General features: G+C 42.1%; 2 protein-coding genes, 1 long non-coding RNA gene and 1 pseudogene across 3 annotated transcripts; 2 read left to right on the top strand and 2 right to left on the bottom strand.

The window, feature by feature from the left end:
• Window positions 1-405: 405 nt before the first annotated feature.
• On the top strand, window positions 406-3,125 carry LOC133889335 (probable methyltransferase TCM_000336). The gene is made up of 5 exons (XM_062329855.1): window positions 406-519; window positions 1,416-1,582; window positions 1,675-2,088; window positions 2,200-2,472; window positions 2,578-3,125. Exons 2-5 carry the CDS (start codon window positions 1,466-1,468, stop codon window positions 2,911-2,913), a joined length of 1,140 nt encoding a protein of 379 aa, XP_062185839.1. The 5' UTR covers window positions 406-519; window positions 1,416-1,465; the 3' UTR covers window positions 2,914-3,125.
• A 5,107-nt stretch (window positions 3,126-8,232) lies between these two features.
• Window positions 8,233-9,363, top strand: LOC133884805 (probable methyltransferase TCM_000336; annotated as a pseudogene).
• A 287-nt stretch (window positions 9,364-9,650) lies between these two features.
• LOC133884796 (PH, RCC1 and FYVE domains-containing protein 1-like) lies at window positions 9,651-14,206 on the bottom strand. The gene is made up of 8 exons (XM_062324358.1): window positions 14,183-14,206; window positions 13,867-13,956; window positions 13,583-13,669; window positions 13,331-13,447; window positions 10,859-12,916; window positions 10,637-10,783; window positions 9,976-10,409; window positions 9,651-9,872 (listed from the first exon to the last, which is right to left on the bottom strand). Exons 1-8 carry the CDS (start codon window positions 14,204-14,206, stop codon window positions 9,722-9,724), a joined length of 3,108 nt encoding a protein of 1,035 aa, XP_062180342.1. The 3' UTR covers window positions 9,651-9,721.
• Window positions 14,207-14,732: 526 nt separating this feature from the next.
• Window positions 14,733-16,254, bottom strand: LOC133889327 (uncharacterized). The gene is made up of 4 exons (XR_009903904.1): window positions 16,160-16,254; window positions 15,818-15,867; window positions 15,397-15,661; window positions 14,733-14,800 (listed from the first exon to the last, which is right to left on the bottom strand). It is a non-coding gene; the product is annotated as an uncharacterized LOC133889327 (long non-coding RNA).
• Between the last annotated feature and the right edge of the window lie 10,721 nt (window positions 16,255-26,975).

The raw sequence follows: 26,975 nt of genomic DNA, 5'->3' as shown, positions 1-26,975 counted from the left end.
AAGATTCAATCTTTCTTCTTTGTTTAGTCCACGAGCATGTAGACGTTGGAATAAGCGAATCGAATGCGCCGTGACACCAAGCCAGCCGTGTGCTAGCTAGCGTATCGTATCTACTCCTCCCTCTCTCCCAGTCTGTGCATGAATAATCAATTACAGATTAGCCATCGTCGGCTGTGAAGCGCGAGACTGAGACACTGGCTGACATTTTTTCCCTGCGTGCGTAAGCTAGGCGGGCAGCCAACGGCGTGGAGCAGGCGAGCATGGCGCGCGGACCGGTCGTGCGATGCGCACAGTTCGCTCGCGCAAGTGGGCCGTGCCACTGCTCAAGTCGCAGCTCGACTATTCTGATTCCACTTACCTGCCTATATATACCCCGGGGAGCAAGCACTGCAGATGCCAAGGCCCAAGGCAGCGCTAGCTCTAGCTCCTCTGCTAACCGAGTGACCAGCCAGTCGAGGGGGAGAGACCACCAGTCCAGCAGTAGATACTATACTGTCTGAAGAAGTCCGAAATCCCAAGGTAAGTTCCTCAGAAGGATGGCTGAGTAATTTGTATCTGAAATGGTTTTCTCACATGGCCATGCCAAAATGTCAGAGGTGATGCAAGTAGCATTTTAATTCGCTGTACTCATTTAGGAGTTTGTGTTCTTCTTTTTCCATTTCCATTGCAAACCTGTTGCACCAATCCAGACCCTTTCCATTACGCAATGGAAATAAGCACCGGAAAGAGAACAAAGGAGCTTCGGCTTTCAAGAGCTGCATCCATCTTGCCGGTTTAAACATGGAAGTGCATGTCTCTTAACAAAGCGGAAAGTGTCTCGCAACTTGCACCTATGCTTAGCAGCAGTAGGCAAAGGTACAACAGGCACGAAGGTGCTGTTGGTTGACTCAGGTTTCCAGCCACGGAGCATGGCAGTTGAACCTTTTTCCCTATCGAAAGGGGGAAAGAAAGATGCAAACCAATGGATGGGTTCGGCCTAGCACCTTTCATCTCCCGTAAACGTTCTCGCACTTTCAGTTTGTTTTCTCTCAGACCTGGCGCCGTACGCGATATGATATTAGCGAATCCGAGCCCATGTCCCTCATGCCTTACGATATTGTACTTTATCTGAACCTGGATTCTCAGTCACTCACACCAAACTAAACCAAAAAAGTGATCTCAGTCAGCCATATCACGCGATGTTTGCATAAAGCGGCCTGAATAGATGCCATCAAACTATTCTGAAGTACATTTTTTTTACACCTAGCTAGCGTGTAACAAACTTACTGTCAGCAGCTAGATATGTTCTAGCTCTTTTCTTGTGGAAAAGATATAGTACTACAAAATACGGGCCCGGCTAGATAGTATTTTATTTTGTGCCTGATGATGGATAAAAAGAGTATTGAACATATATGTACTGCATTACATGACCACAGGAAGAAGGTATTGATTCTTCAAGTCCAGACTACCAGTGAGAGGCAAGGAAATGGCGTCCTCACTGCTCCACTGCTCCGACAAGCTCCCGTTCATGGACGTGGAGACCATCCTCCACATGAAAGAAGGCCTTGACGAGACCAGCTACGCGCAGAACTCCTCGCTTCAGGTGAGCGATTCACCTTACAACCGCAGCCATTTTCCATCGGGTGCACTACTCTGAAGTTTAAAAATGCTTGACTACCCTATATTGTCTTGCAGAAGAGGGGCATGGACACGCTGAAGAGCCTCATCATCGACTCTGCGACGGGTGTGTACATCTCGCAGATGCCGGAGAGGTTCACGGTGGCCGACCTCGGCTGCTCCTCGGGCCCGAACGCGCTCTGCCTGGTGGAAGACATTGTCGGGAGCATCGGCAGGGTGTGCTGCCGGTCGTCGCAGCCGCCGCCGGAGTTCTCGGTTCTCCTCAACGACCTCCCGACGAACGACTTCAACACCATCTTCTTCAGCCTGCCAGAGTTCACCGGCAAGCTGAAGGCCGCCGCCAAGTCCGACGAGTGGGGCCGGCCGATGGTGTTCCTGTCCGGCGTGCCGGGGTCCTTCTACGGGAGGCTATTCCCCAGGAAGAACGTGCACTTCATCTGCTCCTGCTCCAGTCTGCACTGGCTCTCCCAGGTACATGCATGTCCGATACTATTCCATTCCTTATGATCGACAAAGAGATCATGCTGTTGCATTCGAGGCTAATTTGCTGGTATTTTTTTCTGGCACTGCATTTAATTTCAGGTCCCTCTTGGGCTTTTCGATGAGATGAACAGGCCGATAAACAAGGGGAAGATGTACATATCGAGCACGAGCCCACTTGCCGTGCCAGCGGCCTACCTGAGGCAGTTCCAGAGAGACTTCAACCTGTTCCTCAAGTCGCGCGCCGCCGAGGTCGTCCCTGGCGGCCGGATGGTGCTCGCCATGCTCGGCAGGCAAACCGAGGGCTACATCGACAGGAGGACGACCTTCCTCTGGGAGCTCCTCTCCGAGTCGTTCGCCGCGCTGGTGTCACAGGTGAGGAATTCGCTCATCACACACTACTCGGTCAGCCACCAATTCGTGCACAACTGCAGGGCAGCCTGAACTGAGCACACGAGCAATAATGCGTGCAACGTGCAGGGGCTGGTCGAGCAGGAGAGGGTGGACGCGTACAACGTACCGTTCTACGCGCCGTCGATACAGGAGATGGAGGAGGAGGTGCGGCGGGAAGGGTCGTTCAGACTGGACTACGTGCAGACGTACGAGATCAACCTGAGCAGCAGCGGCGACGCCAAGGAGGACGGCAGGACGGTGTCAATGGCGATCCGGGCCATCCAGGAGTCCATGCTCAGCCACCACTTCGGGCCAGACATCGTGGACGCGCTGTTCCACAGGTACACGGAGCTGGTCACCGAGTCCATGGAGAGGGAGGAGGTCAAGAGCGCCCAGATCGGGGTGGTCCTCACAAGGTTGTGACCTGTGATTTCGAGACCGGTTTATAGCCTGCATTGCATGACCCTGTTCTGCTGTGGTGTTGTGTTCAGTATTGAGTAATTGGTAACTAATTTCATGTGTATCTAACTGATAGGATTTGGATAGTGGAAGTCAATTAACAAGTGTAGTTGAATGTGAAGGGTAAATATATCTTCCTATGTGTCCTCCACTGCTAGTCTGCTCTTGAGAACCACAGAATCAAGTTAAGACAGTTAGTCCCTAGTAAAACTTATAATGCCTAAACTTATTTTTGTTATTAAGATAGTGGAAGAAACTTTCCACTTCTGCATCTTGAGATGAACCCAACACATTACTACAACTTTGCGGCACAAAGCTGGAAAACTCATAAAAAATAACGAGCCATATGACGTTTCAAGTAACGTTCAAGCATCACGCATAGCCTGTTCTCCACCTACGATTGTCGAAGAATTCAATAGCAATGGCCGAGCTTAACTTAACCGCGTCCAGAAATCAATTCACGAACAAAACTCCACAAGGCTATGCCGAAGTATCTCGATTAGAATCGCAAGTAACAAAATCCCAAGTAAAGTATGCACTTTCGTTATTGTGCGTTTGGGCAACACCTCTAAAACAAGTGTGCACTATACGATCGGAACTATAGCCGTGGCACTTCAACAAGTCGATCATCAATCAATCAAACCTAGCTCACACCGAGTTCTCTCTAAAAAAATGTATGATCTTGATGTCCCACTAAAAAAGAAAGAGAAAAAAAGGAAAAGAAGTGGAGAGGAAGAATAACATTTAGCTAGCGAACCAGTGTGGCATCTCGGTCTTATATGCAGCCCATACGCAGTCCCATGCCAAAACAGAGTCAGCTTGCTAAACCAGCCGTTGGAAAGACGACGATAACTTAGATGTACAATCTTATATTTATTAATTGGAGGGTTTTTTTTCTTCATGTTAATTCTAAAAAAATTATAGAAATTTTCATAAAAAAGCAAAATATCCAACCGTCGAATTGATTAGTTGACTAACTATAACTATAGATTAACAACCAGACAAAACAACATAGAAGATTAAAAAACAAATCATAGAGCATAGCCTCAAGACTACTTCTAGCCTTACCTTTTCTTTTTTTTTTGGTTGTAGATACCGTTTGTCTAACAAGATTACGTTAGCAAACTCCAACTTAATCAAGTTAGGAATCAACATATTTTTCCAAATCAATTAAAATATACCAATTAAATATGCGTGTAATCAAACATTACAAAATTAAAACAACAGAACGCAAACATATTACGGATTATCACATAAAAATAATATCAAAGAATTTATAATGTATTTCAAAAAAATAATATGAGATACGGTGACGACATTAAAATAATAATAATTTCAAAAAATCAAGAAACAAATAAAAATCAATTTGCATAACACATAAAATGAAAATTATAAATTAGATCTATTCACAAATAATAAATATGATTCTAATATTATGAAAAAAATTACATTTATATTTTACATTCTAATATTTAAATATAAATAGCTAATGTATCTTAGCATATAACCATTATTAACATAAATATTTAAAATTCAGCTGTAAACTAAATTTCTAGCATGTGCAGTGGCACAGGTTGATACGCTAGTATTTTAAAATAGATATGCATTTTTTACAAATATTGAAAAATTAAAAAAAATTCGGTCCTGCCACGCCTCACTCACCGCGAGGCCCATATGGAGGTACGGTTCATGGTTCCCCAGTAAGCTCATTGGGCGGCCTGCCTCGGCGTTGCTGCCATGGCCCAGTGGGTGTCCAACGCTGGTTGCGGCGTGACTGGCCGAGGAAGAGATTATTTATTTATATATTTTTAAATAAAAACATTGTAATATATATGTTCTTTTTAAAAAATTAAAAATCTAGACTCCTATCGCATGTTGGAAAGACGACAACTTACCTATCACCCTTCCAACGAGTGATAGATAGTGTTAGCAGCCTTCCAACGATCGACGAGGCATCGAGGCAACATTGGCATCCATATCGGATGCCCCCCGCATGTCGCCCGTTAGAGCCTGTCATTCTTCCAACAGGCGACAAGTTATCCTATAAATCGATGCGACCGGCCTCCCCACGAGCTTCCTCAAGTACTTGTTTGACACTTTTACATTGCTCTGGAGAAAGAAATGATTTCGCATAGCAACTAATCTTAAGCAAATGGCCTGTGTTTCAGTGGCTAGATGAGTTTTTTTGACACTACGGTTCGGGTTCCTCTCTCTCTTGGCCTTTTTGGCAAGGTGAACAAGGCAATGAACAAGGGGCAGATTTACATATCAAGTATGAGCTCTCTTGCTCTGCCTCAAGTCACGCCCCGCAGAGGCCGCTCCCGGAAACGAACGGTTCTATCCAGGCTTTGATGGGCAGACGGGAAGGGCTTCACTGACAGGTGGATAATCTTAATATTTGATCTCCTCTACGAGTCATTTGCTACAATAGTGTAAAAAGTTAGCTCAGGAACACACTACTCGACCACTTTGAATGACCAGAGCTATGAAATAAATACCACTTGAGAAAGTAAGTGGAGAAGTGATTTGATTTGTATGTGATGAGGTATTGACAATAATTGATATGTTTTGAATTTGGTTATCATGTGTTTGTGGATGATTATTTTTATTCTTGTCTAACTCGAGTCGGTGGTGTATGGAATTGGTGAATTCTTCTCTAAACGCAGAAAAATTACACATACTAGAAGTTTCGGTGTGAACATTGGATGTTTCGATGTTCACCGAAAGTTCTGGTGTGTACAGTGTGTACTCACCGAACTATTTCTTACAGAGAGCAATTTTTTTGCAAAATTGGAGTTCAATATACCGGAAGGTCCAATAAATGTGGTGGCTACACCGAAGGCTATCATCGGAGTATTTTTAGTGCTGAAACGGAAATGAAAGTAAATACCGGATTGTCCAGTGATGGACTTTGAATGTGCCGGAGTATTTTCTGCAGAAAGAAGATTTTTGACGTCAAGTTTGATTATGTACGTCAGATAGTCCGGTGTTATAATTGTGAATACCGGAGAATGCACTAGACCTTTGTTGCAGAGAGGTTGCAAGAGGTTGGTTCGGTGGATTAGCACATACTAGATTATCCGGTGATAGATGTGAGATCATCGGAAGCTTTCACCGGACCTTTTCTTAAAGAGAGTAAAAATTTTCTGAAACAGATAGTGTTACAAACCGGATGATCTGGTGTACAGGAGCATAACACACTGGAACATCCGATGTTCACGTTTTCTGCAGGATGTGTTCCGAGTTGAAGTTTTTGATTTTGTGCTAACCTGAAGTTGTTTTGGAGTATGGAGAAATGTGTTTGCTTGTTTTAAGGTGTGCAGGTGACGGATGCAACTTGGCGGTCGACGACGAGTGATCGGGCTAAGCGGGTGCTTGGTGCCGGACGATCAAGGAGGGCCGAGCGAAGTCAAGGGTAATTCTATCTGTACACATGACTGTCAAGCAAAGTATTAAACAGAGGATGAAGATGACGTATTGATAAAATCAAGCGAAGAGGATGTCGGTGCAAGTGACAAGGCGGCCTGAGGGATCGGGAGCGGGAGAGACAAGATCACAGGATGAAGGGCACGCGTCATTATTGGAGAGCTTGCTTCAAGAGGAAGCGAGTGGCGGCTAGTCATGTTTTGAGAAGCGTGCTAGGGTTTCACAGTTTGGTCTCAAAACTGGGAGAGGACTAGAGGAGTATGTAGCATTATCACGAAGCTTGCGTTGAGGTGAAGCCAAGTCATAAAGACGTTGCGGCCATCCTATAAATGGAGAAGAATATGAATTAAAATGCTATCAGTGATACGTAGAAGTGTACTAAAAGAGAGGAGTATATTAGAAAAAAGTTAGGAAATTTAGGGGTCAAGTTTCCTAAACCTATAAATAGAGTGGTAGGGCTATGAAAGAGGATGAAATAACCATTTGAGCTCATTATGTCACCCATATGAGAGCATTGTGTTAGAATTTTAGTGGAGAGGAGAATGAGTGCTTAGCATATGTAATAGGTGAGAGTTTTGAGAGAAAAATCTTTGTAATCCGTTTAAAATAGAGCTGATCTCTTTGAGTAATAAAGTTTATTTTATTTTATAAGCTTGAATTCCCCTCCTTCTAGTTCCTCTCTTTTAGTTCTTTTGCCTTGTAAGTTTTTTCTTTCCGGTTTTGATATTCGTTTTTGTTCTTGTGCTGAAATTTTAGTACCTTGTGAGGTCATTGTTCTTGTAGCTAGAGGCATAAAATTCGCATACACATACTTATATGGTGGGATTTTGAATTCCCTTGCATCTAGACAATCAACTTGGAGAGTTTTGTTGCTCGGTATTCATCTTTTCTTATTTCTTTGCTAGTTGTGATCTTTCGAGTGCTAAAATATATGAATTGATCTTAAATGGAACCTATGATTTATATACTATTTATGAAGTCATGTTACATCGATTTTCTCTTATTAAAACTTCTCTCGATTTTTGTTTCCTCTTGAGTTTTGAGGTGTGTTGGATGATTCAAATAGGAGAAGGTCATTGATTTCGCAAAAAAATTGTTGAGGTGTCTATTCACCCTCTCTGGTCGTCAATCTCGTTCCTACAATTGATATCAGAGCCAGTTTGATCATCTGTTGACCTTAACCGGCTTTATGATCCATAGACGATATGGAGAGAAGTGGGAAGATTCCGCTGTTTGATGACCGTGATTTTTCGTACTAAAAGGTGCGCATGGAGGCTTAGGGTTATGGTCGTATTCTATAAGAACCAAGTTCAAGCCACCCCTATAAATAGTTGAGGGTGGATACCAATTGTAACACATCAGTTAATCATAAAAATTGCATCTACTTTCGTTTCTTCTGTTTTTCCTGTAATTAAGGTTATTCAGGGTTAGTTCCTCATTTCTACTTCGAATCCTCGTAATTTAGGTAGTAGTTTTTTTATCGATTTACTTGAAAACTATCTGGACGATGGCTCTTACGGTTATTGGTCGAAATTTTTACTTGTTTGCTCCTAAATAAATCACGTGTTATAAAAAACAATAGTATTTAGGATTTAAGAATTTATGTGTTACACGGAGTGACGGATTCAAAAAAATTGACAGATTCATGCGTCAACAAACCTTTAATTACGGTGTTGTGTATGTATTCATTAAAAAATTATTATTGTGCCACGGCTAGCGCTAGAAATATCCAAATCTCAGGTACGTAGTACGAACACTGTTAAAATTAATATTTCTGGCGCTGCGTAGCACAAGTACGTACTTGCAAGTTCAATCGATTTGGAACCTTGTCAATATCAAGCCATCACACTCGCACATATGTGGTCGTGGGCTCGTGGCATTTCTCAGGTTCCTCCTGGTCTTCGTGATGAGACCAACACGTACGCCCATCAACAAGGGCAAAATGTACATATCGAGCACGAGCCCTCCTGCCGTGCCGGCGGCCTACCGGAGGCAGTTCCAGAGAGACTCCAGCCTGTTCCTCAGGTCACGCGCCGCCGAGGTCGTCAAGCCGAGAGCCATACGGACATGAAGACGACCCTAGTGTCGGAGCTCCTCTCCGAGTCGCTCGCCGCGCTGGTTTCACAGGTCAGCTCACTCATCCAAACGACCATACCGCTCCGTGATGAGCAGCTCGATCAAATGTTGTGAATGGTCCCATGCAATGCATCGGAAGCTTAAGGTTCTCTTTAGATAGATTTATTTTCAGTTTTTTTTAAGTCAGAAGCTATTTAAACGGTTGGTTTCTAATCTTAATTTTTACTGATTTTTAGTTGTTTGAGGAAATGGTTGTAGCTAAAATAAATTAAAAGCTGAGAAACAGCTGACGAGCTTTTCTAGCTTTTAGATATACGGAGAAACTAAAAATTTATTATAAAAATTAATAATCAAAATTTAATAGCTACAGCACATCCTGTCCAAACGTAACCTAAGACACATTGCCACCGTACGTGCAGAGGCTGGTCGAGCAGGAGGTGGACGCCTACGACGCGCCGTACTAGGCGCCGAAAGCACAGGAGATCGAGGAGGAGGTGAGCAAGGAAGATCGTGGTTCATTCCGCCTCGGCCACGCGCGGACGGACGAGGCGAACGTGGGCGGCACCGGCAGCGGCGACGCCAAGAGAGACAGCAGGACACTGCCGATGACGATCAGGGCCGTCCACGAGTCCTTGCTCAGCTACCACTTCGGGGCCGGCATCATGGACGCGCTGTGCCACAAGTACACCGAGCTGGTCACCGAGTCCATGTGGACGGGGGAGTTCGAGACCGTCCACATAGGTGTGGTCCTGGTCAGTTTGTAAGCCGTAATTACTACTACCATTTCGTCGTATTGCTACCTGTTCTGTTGTGCTACTCAGCGTCATCCAAGGTTGATCCAAAGTACAATGTCATTCACAATTTCACATCATGAAGGCACGGTGAAATCTGATTATACGAACCCCATGATTCATGACGCCATCAGCCATTTTAACAGGACTTATTGCCTGGAGCAAATCAGCTGAATGATGAACTTACGTGGTGTTGAACAGGAATATCTTGGTTAAAAGGGTGGTTTGAACATGATAAAAGCCGAAAGAGAAAATAGTAATCCACAATCGAACAAAAGAATAAGACAATTGGTAAGTCATGTCCTATCCTATTTCGCGCAATAAAAGGTGCCGTCTGACCAGAGAGCAGAAGTATTTTCTCCAAAATAAACTCTCGAGTCAGTTGAGTGGAGAGCAGAAACTTTCCTGTCAAAATTATATTTTCTATTGTCTCATCATGTGACGCATCTTCAACAACTTGCACGGTCCTAATTTGGAGGTCATGAATGATGCTCTTCTTCATGAGAGCATGACGTGTTCCCATTTGGCGTTTGAGGGACCTGATGAGTTGGATGGTTGTATTTCTTGAAGACCCGCTCTTGGTTTTCCCTCCACCATTCTTCAGCCTGATTCTCCACAAATCTCCTCTTGCTGTCCGAAGAAACAAGTTTCGATAGATAGTAAAATTTCGATGGAACAATAGTAATCCGAAATTCAGTTTTTTTTTTTTACTCCATTGAAGGGGAAAAGGTACCTGAATCGAACCCGCTTGAATACTTTGGTACCATCCTTCAGCTGGATAAGTGTCACATATACGCCAGGTTCAAACTGTTCAATTAGCTGCACTTCTCCATGGGTACCATGCTTGGGGACAAAATCATTCTGGACCTTTGCTTGGTTTTCCATGACACGATGGGACGGGGATTCACTTGTGATAGAAATGGCTGAGCCACTGGTAGAACTGCCATCTTGAGACATTACCAAGTAACCTACACCGCTTGGCTTATGACTGGTCAAATCATATCTTCCGCTTCCGCCACTAGATAGGTGAAGATGATCACGTTCTATTGGATTCATGAGCTCCGACGGATGACTTGATTGTTCCCTCAGGAGTGATTGTGTCTGAAGTTGCAGAGCTTTTATGCTGTCGGCAGCATCGCTAGGCAATTTATCTACAATACCCTTGAACTGCAGAAGAGCGGTAGATTAAGATGTACGTATACAGTGACATAAAACTGTTAATAGATTTATTTGTCAAACTTTGAATGATTGTTTACTTCTATATCCATTTAGTAAAGAAAGTAATTCCATAAATGGAAACACTATCCTTCAGTAAGAGCATATCATGTAACGCCATAATATCAAGGATATGAAATACAAGCTTATAAAAAAAAGAACTCAAGATTTTACAGTACCTCGTTGTCAAGAAATTTAACAAACTCCACCACAACATTGCATCTAGTGGATTCTTCAGCTGCCATAGAGGCAGCTGTTTTAGCTTTCTTATCTGATTTCTGAAGCTGCTCATGTTGGGCTTCACACTTCTGCTTTAAATTATCGACCTGTTGAAAAAAAAATGCTTATAGAAAATAGACCATAACAAAGTAGAAAGTATAAAAAAAATAGCATCATTTTACCTGAGATTGCAACTTCGAAAGTTCTTGATTCAGCAACTCATTAGACTTCTGCAAGTTATCAACATCACTTTTACAGCTTTGTGGAATAGCAGCAGCAGGAGGTGATTTTGTTTTCTTTGTGTATGGAGATGTAGGTGCTAAAGAAAATGCAGGTAATCCAGGCGACATAGATAGGGCTGGTGACATTCCCATGGGTTGAACCGCACCAAATTGGGCAGCAAAGCCAAGATCTTTGAACTGTAGTAGAGACGAAGCTTGAGACGCCCTCATGATTGAGTCTGCTGCTTTCGTATCACTCTTAGGTGCTTTTACCTCCATATACTTAACTGGCTCCGTTGACGGTGTTGCTACAAGCCTGGAGGGTCTTATTTCTGGCCTCTCTGGCTTCTCTCGACTATCAGTAGAGCGACGAGTAACAACATTTCTTTTGTTGGCATTATTGCTGTTGGTATCTGCACTTTTCAATTTCAGGAAACATGAATCACATACACGATGCGGCTTGCCAGGAGTTGGTGCCAGAGCAGCCTTCAGCACTTTTCTTGAACTACAAGCATGGCAGTGAACTAGCCCACAGTTGTAGCAATTATGTCTCTTTCTCGTAAACCCAAAAGCTTGCCTACAACCTGTGCAAACTGACTGATCTGCACCTGATACCCACTTATGTATGCAAATACATGTTGTGAAGTTTGATCCACATGATATACTTTTGACATGCCGATCTTTAAGTGCTTCGACAAGAGTTGGTGTCTTTTTGTCATTGAGATCGCCATGGCCGAGTCTTCCATTGGCCCCCATCCCCCATGTGTATACTTCACTTCTTGACGTTAGAACCGCAACATGGGAAGCTCCACAGGAGATCTCTTCAACTAACTCGCTAGACAATCTATCTTTGACTAAGCAAGGTTGTTTACCATCAGATTTCGGATTTCCAAGCTGGCCATTGTCAGAACTACCCATGGTATACACATGACCAGATGTAGCGAGAGCAACGGTCATATTTTGTCCACAAGCCAGCTGATGGAAATTGCAGTCAACAAGAGCTTGAACACAGGTAGGAACCAGCCTAGCTTCTTTGTCCCCATGGCCTAAACGATTCTTATCTCCGTCGCCCCAAGTATACAGCTTCTTAGAGACCATATTCGTGCCTGTCTGACCAGTAGCCTCCACAATTGCTGCAGAATGCCAGACTCCACATGCAACTTTGACTGTTCTGAATCCATTCAAGGCTTCTATTTCTTTTGGGTATGCGACACTTTCACGGTTCCCATGCCCAAGAACACCAAATGTTCCGTCACCAAATGTATAAACTTTTCCACTTGATGTGATCAGAGCTGAATGCCACGAGCCACATGCAACAGATAGTATCTGAAGCCCCTCTAAGCGCCCTGAGACACGTTTGGGAAGCCAATGACTAGCTCCAGTGTCATATCCAAGCAATCCAGCATTGTAAGAACCATCCCCCCAATTGAATAGATCACTAGAAGCAGATATGGCACAAGTATGGAACTCCCCACATGCAATAAAATCAACTATGGTCACTGATATCGACTCAACAAGCTTGGGACGACTAATATCTCCATCAGTTCCATGACCAAGGCGCCCGCCAAATTCCTCGCCCCATGTAAAAACCTCTCCTTGCCTGGTAGTAAGAGCAACATGCCTTGAACCGCATACTACCTGATTAACATCCAAGACAACATCTGATTCTAAAGGTTTAGGAATCAAAACATCTATTTTTGAGCATGATGAGCTTGTGTGTCCATCTGATGGGGCCACATCGGTCCATACTTCACCCCATACATAAACATCACCAAGGGACTCTATGTCATCTGTTCCAGAACCCTGACTGGAAGAACTAGGGGCACTGGAGATACTAAGTCGGCTACTATCTGCACCACTTGTTCTTATCATATTTGCACGATCAGATCCCACATCTGATCTTCTGAAACTAGAAGAATTGGTTCTGCAGTAACCAGCAGTGTTAAAAGTACGTGAAATACTTGAAGCAATATCTAGTGTTGAGTCGTATGAATGACGATCTTGATAATATGATACTTCCTGGAAAGCAAAAACACAAATTAGATCATAATATACTACCTTCATAATCAAATATAGAGACTTACAAATTTCCAGCCTATAAAAATAGGGTTAGGGTGGATAGCTACATGGTGGAAACATTGAAGAGGATGTTCATCTTTCACAGGAAAATCCATGGAATAAAAATAGAGCTGGCTATCATCTTAAAACTTTAAGCTTCGAACATGCAAGTATTGTTTGCTCAGTAAAAATCATCTCCAAGTGTAACTAGGGGAAATAATATAGTGCATGAACATTAAGTGCATTTATAATGACGCATAAAATTCAACCCTGCCTTGTTAGCATAAGAACATTTAAAGTTGACATAGCAAAATTGAACCACGCGTAAAACTGCTTAACAAAGTTACAGACAATTGTTTAGGAACAAAAACTCACATCGGAAAATGACACTCTATCCTTGTGCTCATCAATTAGAGAATTTTTACGGCAAGAACTTATTAACCCCTCAAGTGATGAAAACCACACTTCAACCTCAGCTTGGTCCTTGCAAACCTACAGAATAGACAGAAACTCATGCTTCAAATGTCCTCTTTATATCATTCTATCGTAGCTTTAGTCTGTTAATAAATCCATATGCAAAGCATTTAGCAACGGTTAATGGTTAGAAGCTTGAAAATTTATCTTTACCAGATCAAGTGAACGTTGGCCGTTCTTGTATATGAGGGAAAATGACAGATAATCCTTCTCGGGGCGTAAAAACCTCCTAAAAACAGCCTGATCAAGAGTTAAACATGTAAGCCCCATGGTATTACTGAGATTTAAATGTTCATGTTCCCAATGAAAAATGTCAGCTCAGTTCTAATATAATGTTTATTGCACTTTACAAACCCTTCTCATATTACATCTGCTGTTGTCAAGGCTATGCCAGCAAGGGAAATCATGATATTTAACTCGGATGATAATAAACTTACAGTTCTCTGTCCAGGAATGACTTTAGAGACAGAACACAATCTGAGGAACTTTTCCTTTTTGCGAGAATACCAAATTAATGATGTTTCGTCCTGCAATAAATATCAAACAAACAGTATCAAACACAGCATCTCATATGTTCAGAAATTGGCACATGCATGTGACTCACTATATATTCCCATAATTATATTGGTAATCAGATGTTACAGATACAAAATCTCATAAATAATGAACACCAAGGTCTGCTTGTGAAGGTTCTTACTATCCGTGTTGCAAGAGATGCATTCGAACATACATTGACTATGGCACAAAAAGCACACAATCAGCACTCAACTCGTCCATTAACAGTCTAAATAATCTTATAACATCCCAAGGTATTAATATAGCTCATCGTTGCTTTCCGATAGTTCCTACTTTTACTGTTTCCCCATGACCTTGATTCAATTCAGAACTTCTCAGATGTACAAGTCAAACAAAAGCATTTCGAGATCAAAGGAACGTGCTTATAAACTTACACTAGAAAGTCTGAAAGTACGGATCTTGGGTTTCCCTTTCCGACTATACTTGATAAGCTTGCTACCTTTCTTTAGAGTAATTAGGGCCTTCATAAAATGAATCAAGAATGTAAGCATTATGAAAATTTTGACACATGTGCAATTAATAAGAAAGCGTAACGAAGTATCATAGTCATGGAAAAAAAAATTGGATTTTGGGTTTCCTGGTCCAATTTCAGTCCAATTTTGATCAAATTTGACAAAAATTTGAATAATTTCGGTTGAACCAAATATCGGGGTGACCGATAGAACCGAAAATCGGTGAAAATCAGCCGAAATTTTTTTCCATGATCGTAGTTATGTCTATAACCGTACATTTTCATCTGGTGTCATCTAAACAGCTACAAGTCAACATCCTATTGCCAGCTCTTTTCATCCACAACTGCAACAAAAAGAAAAAGAAAAGATGTGAAACTTTTGAGGCATAACTATCAATATATAATAATATGGATGGATTCTTCACTTTTCAGACATAGGAGTTGACCACAAATGCATTTGTCAATAGCAAAAAAGGCAAATTGTACCACAAGGTGGAAGATACAACGGAATAGACTAAATAATAATGTGATTTCCCGGATACTGGAATGGATCACAAGATCCCCACCAAACTTTTGTGCCGGCAAGCTAGCGTCCACGCATACCATCTAGAATGAACCCTATCCATTCCATTACTACATTAGCAGGGGCGGATCCAGAAAAACATGTCACTAATGTCACCAAGCAGTAATCCTGCTAAAACCATGGCATCATCTCATGTATAACAATGATGTTACTAAGATATTTGCCCTAAATCATTGATGTCACAAGACACCAATGTTTACATTGTGGATCCGCCCCTGTACATTAGGCATTCATAGTGCGATAACAAATTGATTCGCATCTAACACATCGGGCCAGGGGCAAGAAATGGACCGAGCGTCGCAGGGAGATGGCTCACAGATTATTGGCTTTTTGGTTGCCACCCTGAGCCGAATTTACCTGATCGGAGTCCTCCTGAGATTTACCGGAGTGATGTTTGGTTGGTGCCCAGATGTGCTGCCTGACTCGGGTCAGACGTAGGAAATCGGACGCCTGAGCTCGTTGCGCACGCCCTTCACGCAAGCCAGCAAAGCATCGCCACCCGCGAAGCTTCACCACTCAACGTCGTCCCCGAGATTCACGGCGTCCGTCCAGGCGCTGCCGCCCGTGCCCTCACCCCTGCGTCTATGCGCCTGCCGCCTGGCTGCCCGCCCTCCGCTCGATCCTGCTGCGAAGCAAGCGGTTCGGTTACCGATCTATGTTTTGGAGGAGCAGAAGGATTTGGGCGTCGATGGGAAAATTGCATGCAAATTGCGGTACCGGCCACAAAACTTTCCGTCGAGATGAACACAAGGAAAGGAACAGGGAAAGATGGATCAACCTTTGTACCATTACCGAATCCAAGCTTCGGTGTTGGGGACGAGGAGGACGCTAAACAAAACAGCACAGCAAAGATAGGGTCAGCGACGGTGTCGGATGAATCAGCGAGGAGGCTAAATAGGGCGTCGCTCAATGGAAGCGCCGGTGGCGGGCCATGGGGCCACCGCTCGACTTGAAGCCTGCAGCTGCGCCGTCCGGCGACGACGTCCGATGCGGGCCCGACGCGCAACGTTGATAGGCCGCGGATGGTTCGCCGCGTGATGGTAGATTGTGCGATTACCAAGGACGAGCCTGAACGGTCAAAGCCAAAAACGAGGGAAATGTTGAAACAATCAAGGCTCACCGATGAATATTAGGCTGGGCCGCCGTTGGAAGAGATGACGTTCGGCGATCGTGGGAAGAGAGATCGATCTCTTTGATGGAGACGAGAATAGCGGATGGCTTCTTGGGTGGAGAAGGGAGAGGCAAAGGGAGAACGCGGAGGGAGGGAGGGAAAGAGAGAGAAGGTCCGAACGCAGTGTACTTTTTCTGGAAAGAAAAAAAAAGACGAAAATGGGTCTCCGTAAGGATAGTCCCGTTAGAAATGCGAAATTTCCGATAATTCTTGCACCCACATGTCGTGTCAGAACCGTTCCTTTATATTAAGATTTATGCTAAAAAATATATAAAATATTATAAAATAAATAATAAATAAATAAATATCACTTAAAATAGATAGAATGCTGAGATATATCTGCAAGTTCTCGTGGACTTGTATTTCCTGTTACGTGTTGCTAGCTGCAGAAGGGCACCATATGCATTGCGACAGATCGCAAATAAACGATTTAGCAGGTTCTAAACTTTACACTCCCTCTAGTTCTATATTAGCTGACGTTTTTAGACAATATTTCAGATACCAACTTGTGGTTAAGTAGAGGCGTTTGTTTACCTTTCTACCCGTATTTACTCAATTTCATTGGAGTCATACATTTGATTTGTAATGGTATGTAGCTGGGCTTGCAGGTGCTCAACTCTCTTAAGAAAGAGGTGCAGCGACCAAGTACTCCTCTTTGAGAAACTAAGTTTAAATATGTCTTTATTTTTTTATGAGTGATTGACATTGTCATTTATTTGGTTTGATGATCTTCGGTTTTGCATGAGCTTTGTTGTGATTTGAATTGATTTGAGATTTTATTTGAGCATAATGATTATGAATTAATTGGAATTGGAGTTGGAGATACGTGTTTGCTTGTCTCATGGTGTGCAGGTGATAGATGCAACTTGGCAGTCGATGGCGGGATGATCGGGGCCAAACGGAGTGTTTGGTGCCAGACGATCAAGGAGGTCAGACGGAGTCAAGGGTGATCCTAACTGAACACGTGGAGATCAAGCAAAGCATTGAAGGCGGATGAAGACGGCGTGTTGACAAAGTCAAGCGAAAGGGATACCGGTGCAAGTGACAAGACGGCCCGAAGGATCGGGAGCGGGAGAGACTTGCTGGCGGTCAGGATCGCATAACGGAGTACACGCGTCGACATCGAAGCGCTTGCTTAAGGTGTAAGCAAGGCGGTGAGTCACGCTTTGAGAAGCGTGCAGGCGGTTTCGCGGTTTGGCCTCAAAACCGTAGGAGGACTAGAGGAGTATGTGGCACCATCGCGAAGCTTGCGTCGAGGCGAAGCTAAGTCGTGAAGGCACCACGACCGTCCGATGAATGGAGAAGAAAATTGATCAAAATACCCTCGGTAGTAGGTAGGAGTGCACTACAAGAGAGGGGTATTTTGGGGAAAAACTAGAAAGCTTAAGAGCCAAGTTTCCTAGGCCTATAAATAGAGGGGTAGGGCTAGAGAGAGCTTTGAACCAGCCACTTAAACCCCCTTGTGCTACTCATTTGAGAGCCTTAGAGCTAGTATTTTAGAGGAGAGAAGGATGAGTGCTTAGTCTATGTAATAAGTGAGAGTTTTGAGAGATAAATCTTTGTAATTCGTCTAAAATAGTGCTGACCTCTTTGAGTAATTAAGTTTATATTTTTGCATATGCTTGAATTCCCCTCCTTCTAGTTTCCCTCTATTGGTTCCCTTGCAAGTTTGCAAGTTTTTCGATTTTCGGTTTTGATTTTCGTTTTGGTTTTTGGGCTGAAATTTCAGCACCTTGTGAGATCATTCTTCTTATTGCTAGAGGCATAAAAACTCACATACGAGTGTATGCTCATGGGTCTTGAGTACCCTTGCCTATAGATCATCAACTTGGAGAGGTTTCTTGCCCGGTGATCTTTTTCTTTGAGCTGTAATATTTCATTTTTGCAGGGTTATTTTTCTTGATGCTAGTGGCTTAAATACTCACATACTCATGTATTTGAGCGAGTCTTGAGTCCCCTTGCCACTAGACTATCATCTTGGAGGATAACCTTGTTCGGTGTCCATCTTATCTAGTTTCTTTGGAAATTACGAGTTTTTGTGCACAAAGACACATGGAATGGTCCTGAATGGAACCTATGGTTCATATTCCATCTGTGGAGTCATGTTGCCATGTAAGTAGTCTTCTTGATTTGTCTCTTTAATTCTTTTGCTTCCGCTTGAGCGTTTTGAGGTGCGTTGGGTGAGAAATAGGAAAAGACCATCTATTTCGAAAGAAATTTGTTGAGCGCCTATTCACCCCCCTCTAGTCGTCGTTCTCGTTCCTACAATTGGTATCAGAGCCGATTTGATCACTTGTTTACCTTAACCGGTTTTGTAATCCGTAGGTGACATGGAGAGAAGTGGGAAGATTCCCCTGTTTGATTGCCGTGATTTTTCGTACTGGAAGGTACGCATGAAAGCTTATCTTCTAAGTCAAGGAAGTGCAATATGGGAAATAGTTGATTCCAACTATGAGATCCCTGCTGCTCGCACGACTCAGGTTCAGATCGAACAGTATGAGGCCAACAATAAAGCTAGAAATATTTTGTTCACAAGCCTGAGTCGGAATGAGTTTGATAGGGTTCAGCACCTCCGTACAGCCCGGAAGATCTGGTCTACTCTGAGTGTCTTTCATGAAGGCACTAATCAGATTAAGGTCAGACGCCAAAGCACATACAACCAAGAATACCAAATGTTTGTGCAAGACCCCGGAGAGTCTTTGGATGCGATGTTTGCTCGCTTTGATGGGATTGTTAGCAATCTTCGATCAACTGGTGTTTTGCCCTACTCTGACCACGAGAGAGCGATCAAGCTTCTCTATGCTCTTGACTGTAGCATATGGGAAGTGAAGATCTCGAGCATTGAAGAGTCTCCAAGTTACGACACGTTGACTTGTGATGAGCTCTTCAGCAAGCTCAAGTCCACCGAGATAGCCAAGGCGGCTCGAATCGATCTCGGAAACCCCCTGTCTCAGAACATGGCGTTGGTTTCCGGCTCTGGTGGTGGCAATCAGTCTGTAGCTAGCTTTTCCTGTGAGTGGATTTGCTTTGTCTTCCTTGATTTCTGTTACAAAGGAGCAGGTGGACACGCTAGATGATGAGGACCTTGCGTTGATTGTGAAGAAGTTCACCCGCTTCTACAACAACCGCCGAGACCGGAGGAGGGGTGGTTCTCGTGCTTGCTTTGAGTGTTGTGACACTACTCACTTCAAGACGAACTGCTTCAAGCTAAAAAAAAAAGAGAACGACGACCACTACTACAACAAACACAAGAAAAAGAACAAAAAAACCCTTCTTCTTAGCATGTCATGTTTGGTAAACCGTGACTGACCTTAGCATGTCATGTTTGGTGGCAGTTTTTTTTTTTTAACCTTTTTCCTTTTGGCTGCTGGTTAGCGCCAGATTTTTTTTCTATTTTATTTTGTTTTGCTCAATGTACATGGTGACATAGTCCTTTGGGCTTTCTTTTTTAGTGTCATGGGCTTCTTTAGCTGGTTGGTATAAATAAGTACACGAGCTCTTGGTGCATGCATATATATATATATATATATATATATATATATATATATATATATATATATATATATATATATATATATATATATTCCTCTTCTTTCACTCACAACACAAAGGAATGATGACACAAAATTTTGAAGGCCGAATACCACTTGGAGTAGATATGAACATGGACCCATCGGAAGATATTGTGCACGGCCATGTGACACCATCTTCTATGGGTAAACTCACTCATTTTCTTTCTCCTTTTGAGCCTCCATTGACATCTTTTAATCTTGAATCTAAATTGAAGTAGATTTGAACATGAAACCATAGGAAGAAATTGGAGTAGATTTGAATATGTAACCACCGGAAGAAATTGGAATAGATTTGAACATGGAACCATCTTTTAACGGTAAAGTCTCTCACTTTCTCTGTTTTGTGGTTCCATTATTTATTTAGTGTTGAATCAATTTTTTCTAAATCCGAGAACACATGTTGTGGCACTCTAGATGCTAACAAGAACACTATGGTCGATGGGATTGGATCGGATGCTAACGAGAATGTGATACCATATTCTAACGGTAAACCCTCTCATTTTCTTTCTTTTGAGATCCCATAATTTTTTTAATCTCAAATTAAATTTTTCTAAATCTGAGCATACATGTTGTGGCACTGTAGGTTTGGGTGCTGATGACAATGTAGGCAAGAAAGATCTGTCCAATGATAGACAAGAGAAATGTTTCAAGCTCTTCTAGCAAAAAACACTAATGGAAAATCGAAACAACGTGTGACTGGGGAAGTTGCTGCATGGTTCTCAGTAAATATCTGATCAGTTCGGCGTATTTGGAAATGAGGTGAAGTTTATCACGATCGAGGAATTATGGTTGATGTTTCTAGCAGAAAATACAACTCGGGCGTAAGAGGGTCCAGTGGATGTATCTGCGCTATTTGATATTCCTTTTTCAGACTGGACAACACTTCAAGATCTATGTGTCTGTTTTCATGTGGGTAAAGGCACGCTGCTGGCAATGAAACGGTAGGGTCTCATAAGGCGTCATTCAAACAGCATAAAAGCCATACTTAACAGACAAAAACAAGAAGACTAGGCTGCAATTATATGTATCTATGCTTGACCCAAGTAGCATACCTAATGAACCAATATTTAAGGGACTCTTTGATATTGTCTTCATCGATGAAAAATGGTTTAATATTACAAGGAAAACAAAGAGATATTACATGATTGCCGATGAAGATGAGTCTATACGGACATGTAAAAGCAAGAACTTCATCCCCAAATCATGTTTTTGTGTGTTGTCCTCGTCCAAGGTTTGATTCGGATGGAAATTGCACATTCAATGGGAAAATTGGGTGCCTTCCTCTTGTCACATACGAACTTGCTAAGAGAACAAGTGCTAACCGAGTTGCAGTGACAATAAAAATGAAGCTTATCACATCTGTAACAAAGGAAGTTACTAGAAATTTTATGATCGACAATATCTTACCTGCTATTCGAGCTAAGTGGCCACGTTCAGATGTCAATAATCCTATCTTTATTTAGCAAGAAAATTAATGCTCGACCCCATATCATACCTACTGACCCATTATTTATTGAAGCTGCTAAAATAGGTGGATTTGATATCCGTCTTATTTGTCAACCGGCAAATTCACCAGATTTTAATATCTTAGATTTGGGGGTTTTTCGTGCTATTCAGTTGATTCACTACAAGAAGACTACATAAACAATAGCTAAACTTGTTCTAATAGTTGAAGAGATATTATGTCCTTCTTCAGATTCGTTACTTGTAATGTACTCATTTTAGATTGAGCTAACGTTGTTTACATAGAACAGGCCTTATGTGAGTATTTCTATCTATAGCCGTAACAGATATGCATGTAATCTTGTTTCTGTTTTCGGTTCTACCGTGTACAACTTATATAAGTCGATCCCTGGGCGATCAATGAGATCCATTGCATGTATTGCATCTTAGCTATCACGCTTTCATGGTATCAGTTAGCAGGACGATCCTGTCGCATCCGCCTACACCCTAATCTAATTGCAGGTTCCCCCTGTCAATCACGATCTTCATGGATGGTCAGACGCTTGAGGAGATCGTCGTCGTTGCTGCCAAGGACGCCGTTGATGCCGCCCGAGTTGATGCTGACGCCAAGGCAGTCCTCTAGGCGCAAGTAGTCACCGTTATGAGCATCAAATCTCTCATCCTAGTCATGCTTGATCTCCAAGCCTCTAACTTCTCTAAGTGGTGCGGCCTCTTCTGGCTCGCGTCCACAAGTACGCCTTGGAAGACCACATCTAGAGCGCACCCTTGTAGCCTGACATAACATGGACGCATCTCGACGCCACAGTCTCATCATAGCTTCTCAATTCCATCTCGCCGGAGGTCCTTGAGTTGATGATGGCTAACAACCCTGACGTCGCATCCATCTGGACGAAGATTGTCGATTTGTTTTGGAACAACAAGGAAAGTCATGCACTTTATATCGAAGCCAAGTTCAAGAACTTTGTCCAAGGCGATCTCTCGGTCACTGATTATTGCTGCAAGATGAAGTCCTTTGCCGATGTACTGGTCGACGTCGAGCAGCCTGTCACCAACAAGGCCCTCATGCTTCAAGGTTTGAACGACAAGTTCTCCCATGTCTGGTCTGTCTTTGGTGCCCAATGTCTGATCCCATCGTTCATCGATGTTCGGACCACCCTTATTCATGAAGAAATTCAGAAGAATTCTGACATATCGCGCGCCACGGCCCTCCTCTTTGGGATGTCGGGGCCCAAGGGCAACAGTGGTGGCAATTCACAACCTTCCAGTGGTGGCACTCCTTCTCACACCTCTTATGGCAGCTCGGGCTCCTATGGTGGCTTCGGTTCCTATGTCGGGTCATCTTCCAACTACGACATCAACAATCGATGACGTCGCAACAATTATGGTGGTTCTAGTGGACAAAAAGGCGGCCAGGCTTCTAGTGGCCAGCGTATAGGTAGGGGCAAGTGCACCTACAATCAGAACCAGCAACAGCACTAGCCCATGGTCTATAACCCGTAGAACAGGTCCTTCCAGGTTTGGGCCAGGCCATCCCAGGTCCACCCTGCCCTAGGCCCATCTGGTCTTCTCGGCCCATGGCCTGCTTCGCAGCAATAGGCGTTGCACGCACTACATACTGTGTAGTCGGCCCAGATGCTGCCGCAGCCTATCCAGGCGACGCTGCCCTCCTGGACTCCATGGCAGCCGTGGCCTCCCACATTCGCAACGTCCCCGCCATCGCCGACTTGGGACCAACAGTCCCTTGTCAACACCTTCAACACCATGACGATGATACCACCGACAAACTCCAACTGGCACATGGACTCAAGCGCCACCGCCCACATGACCTCTGACTCCGGTACACTCTCCTCCTCCCTACCCCCTTCTTGGCATACACCTACAAATATCATTGTTGGCAATGGGTCAATGTTGCATGTTGCTTCCACTAGCCATACATTTTTTTCCACATCTTCTCGTCTGTTCCATCTGCATAATGTCTTAGTTGCACCTCATATTGTCGAAAAGTTAAAGACCTTTGGACAATTTGGCAATAACAAATCAAACCAAAAGTTCTTGAACCCAAAGTGTAATATGTGTCAAGGAAACCATTTCACACGACAATGTAAACACAAACAAGGTCGTTGCTTTGAATGTGTCCAAGAAGGGCATATGTTTTATCAATGTCCTCATTCAAAGCAAACTACCAACAACAACCATTATTCTCTATCAAAACCTACACCGACGAGTCTACCAACTCCTCAAAAGCCCATGTACTTACCAGCACCTCCAGCAAGTAATGCACTAGCAAAACAAAAAGATGGAAAAGGAAAAGGTAAGGGGGGTAACCGAGCTCGAGTTTACAATTTAACTATGAAAGATGCAAAGGAAGCAAACAATGTGGTGACAGGTATTCTTTCCATTGCCTCTCACTATGGAATAGTACTTTTTTATTCTGGTGTATCGCATTCTTTTATATCAGAAAAATTTGTTGATAAGCATGCCATACGCCGTAAATTACTTCCCATTGAAATCAAAGTTGAAACCCCAGTAAGAAAGGTGACTTCAAGATACATATGTGATCCGTGCCCGATAGAAATATCAGGAAATAAATTTTTTGCCAATCTAGTGGTACTAGAAATGGTGGAGTTTGACGTTATCTTGGGCATGGATTGGTAATCTATAAATTGGGCATTCATCGATTGCCATAGAAAAAGAGTAATATTCAAGTTACTAAACCATCTTGAAGTAGTGTATCAAGGAAATTTGAAGGTAGCAAGCCTTAAAGCTCTTAATTTTGAAGTTACAAGGGAAAGTATAAAGGATATTCCTGTAGTAAATGAATATATAGATGTTTTTTCAGAAGAATTACCAGAAATGCCATCAGACCAAGAAATAGAATTTGGCATTGATCTAATTCCTGGTACTAGTCCAATCATTAAACCACCTTATCGGATGGCTCCAGTTGAAATGCAAGAGCTAAAGAAACAACTGGAAGAACTGGAAAACAAAGGTTTCATACAATCTAGTGTGTCTCCATGGGTGCTCCTGTACTTTTTGTAAAGAAGAAAGATGGTAACCTAAGACTTTGTGTGGACTATCGGGAATTAAACAAAGTGACCATTAAGAATAAATACCCATTGCCAAGAATCGATGACTTATTTGATCAACTTCAAGGAGCAAAGATATTTTCCAAGATAGATTTGCAGTCTGGTTATCATCAGCTGAAGATTAAAATGGAAGATGTTCCCAAAACTACATTTCGAACAAGATATGGACATTATGAGTATTTGGTTATGCCTTTTGGGTTAACAAATGCTCCACCGGCTTTCATGGATCTAATGAATCGAGTTTTCAAACCATACTTGGATCAGTTTGTTATCGTATTTATTGATGACATCTTAATATACTCAAAGAATGAAGCGGAACATGCAAATCACCTACAGATAATTCTTGAAATATTGAAAGAAAATAAGTTATATGAAAAACTAAAAAAAATGTGAGTTTTGGATTAACAAAGTATCATTTTTGGGACATGTAATATCCGGGGATGGAATTTCAGTGGATACTACAAAAGTACAAGCTGTAGTAGAGTGGAAGAAACTAACAACAGTAACAGAGATAAGAAGTTTTCTTGGATTAGCAGGATATTATAGGAGATTTATTGAAGGTTTTGCTCATTTATCATCACCATTAACAAATCTTACACGAAAAGGAGCAAAGTTTGAATGGAATGAGCAATGTGATAAATGTTTCGAAGAACTAAAGAAGAAACTTGTATCTGCTCCAATACTCACTTTACCAAGAAGTGGAATTGTGATCTATTGTGATGCATCAAAAGTGGGATTAGGTTGTGTGCTAATGCAAAAAGATAAAGTGATTGCATATGCATCCCGTCAGTTGAAACCCAATGAAATGAACTACCCTACCTATGACTTGGAATTAGCAACTGTAGTATTTGTACTAAAGATTTGGCGTCATTATCTTTTTGAAGAACATTGTGAAATCTACACTAACCATAAGAGCCTCAAGTAATATTTACCAAAAAGGAGCTAAATATGAGACAAAGACGTTGGTTGAAATTAATTAAAGATTATGATATTGAAATAAATTATCATCCTGGAAAAGCCAACGTTGTTGCTGATGCTCTAAGTAGAAAAGCATCATGTAACATGGCTACTATGATCTCTAATCAAGTAGAAATACTGAAAGATTTGGAAAATTTGGAAATCATGGTTGTAAGAAATAATCCAGAGATCCAACTCTATGCTCTACAGCTTCAGCCAATTTTGCAAGAAAAGATAAAGGTGAAGCAAAAATATGATGAGTTACTAAATAACATAAAGGAAGAATTAAAAGCTGGGAAACCACTTGAGTTTAAAATACATGAAGATGGATCATTTTGGTTTCCTAATCGCTTATGTGTTCCAGATGATCAAGAAATAAGAAAGGAAATACTAGAGGAAGCACACTCTACCCCTTATATTATTCACCCTGGAAGTACAAAAATATACAAAGATTTAAAGGGGATATTTTGGTGGAATAACATGAAAAGATATATTGCCAAATTCATTTCTGAATGTGATGTATGTCAACGAGTAAAAGCTAAGCACCAGAAACCAGGTGGTTATTTACAACCTTTAGAAATACCAGTTTAGAAATGGGAACAAATTGGTATGGATTTTATCGTTGGACTTCCTCGTACATCAACTGGACATGACTCCATTTGGGTAATTATCGATATATTAACAAAAAATAGCACACTTTATTCATGTGAAGAAAACTTACTCCCTTAAGAGACTAGCTGAAATATATATCAAGGAAATAGTGTCACTGCATGGTGCGCCATTAGATGTTGTTTCTTATAGAAATCCTCGTTTTGTATCTAAGTTTTTGAAAAGTCTACATAAAGCTATGGGAACAAAACTAAACTTCAAAACAGCATATCACCCGCAGACAGATAGACAAACAGAAAGAGTCAATCAAATTTTAGAAGATACGCTAAGGGCATGTATAATAGATTTCGGAGGATCATGGGATAAACATCTACCTTTGGTAGAATTTGCCTACAATAATAGCTACCAGTGAACTATCCAGATGGCACCATAAGAGGCATTGTATGGAAGAAAATGCCGAACACCAATTTGTTGGAATGAAATTGGAGAGGAGAAATTTCTTGGGCCAGATTTAGTACAAGAAACAGATGAGAAAATTAAGGTTATAAGAAATCGAATGCATATGGCCCAAAATAGACAGAAAAGTTATGCCGATAACCGTAGAAGAGATCTAGAGTTTCAATAAGGTGATTGGGTATATTTAAAAATCTCGGCAATGAAAGGAATCAAAAGATTCAGCATCCATAGAAAATTAAGCCCAAGATATATTGGACCATACCAAGTAACACATAAAGTTGGGAAAGTCGCATATCAGTTAGAGTTACCACAATACCTACAAGGAGTACATAATACCTTCCATGTCTCAATGCTGCGAAGTGTTTGCGACTACCAACAGATAAAGTCAATATACCATTATTACAACTACAAGATGACCTAACGTATCAAGAATATCCTATTCGTATCTTAGGATCATTGATGGTAAGTTACGTCAATGAACAATTCCATTTGTTAATATACAATGGAGTAACGACAGTGAGGAAGAAGCTACCTGGGAAAAAGAAAAGGATATCCATAGAGATTTTTTCAATCTTTTTACGGATAGCGGTGAGTGAAATTTCGGGACAAAATTTCTTTTAA

This window comes from Phragmites australis, chromosome 1 (genome assembly GCF_958298935.1).
Source record: "Phragmites australis chromosome 1, lpPhrAust1.1, whole genome shotgun sequence".
Classification (NCBI taxonomy): domain Eukaryota; kingdom Viridiplantae; phylum Streptophyta; class Magnoliopsida; order Poales; family Poaceae; genus Phragmites; species Phragmites australis.
The sequence above is the reverse complement of the archived record's forward strand: the minus strand, read 5'-3'. Positions and strand labels throughout refer to the sequence as shown.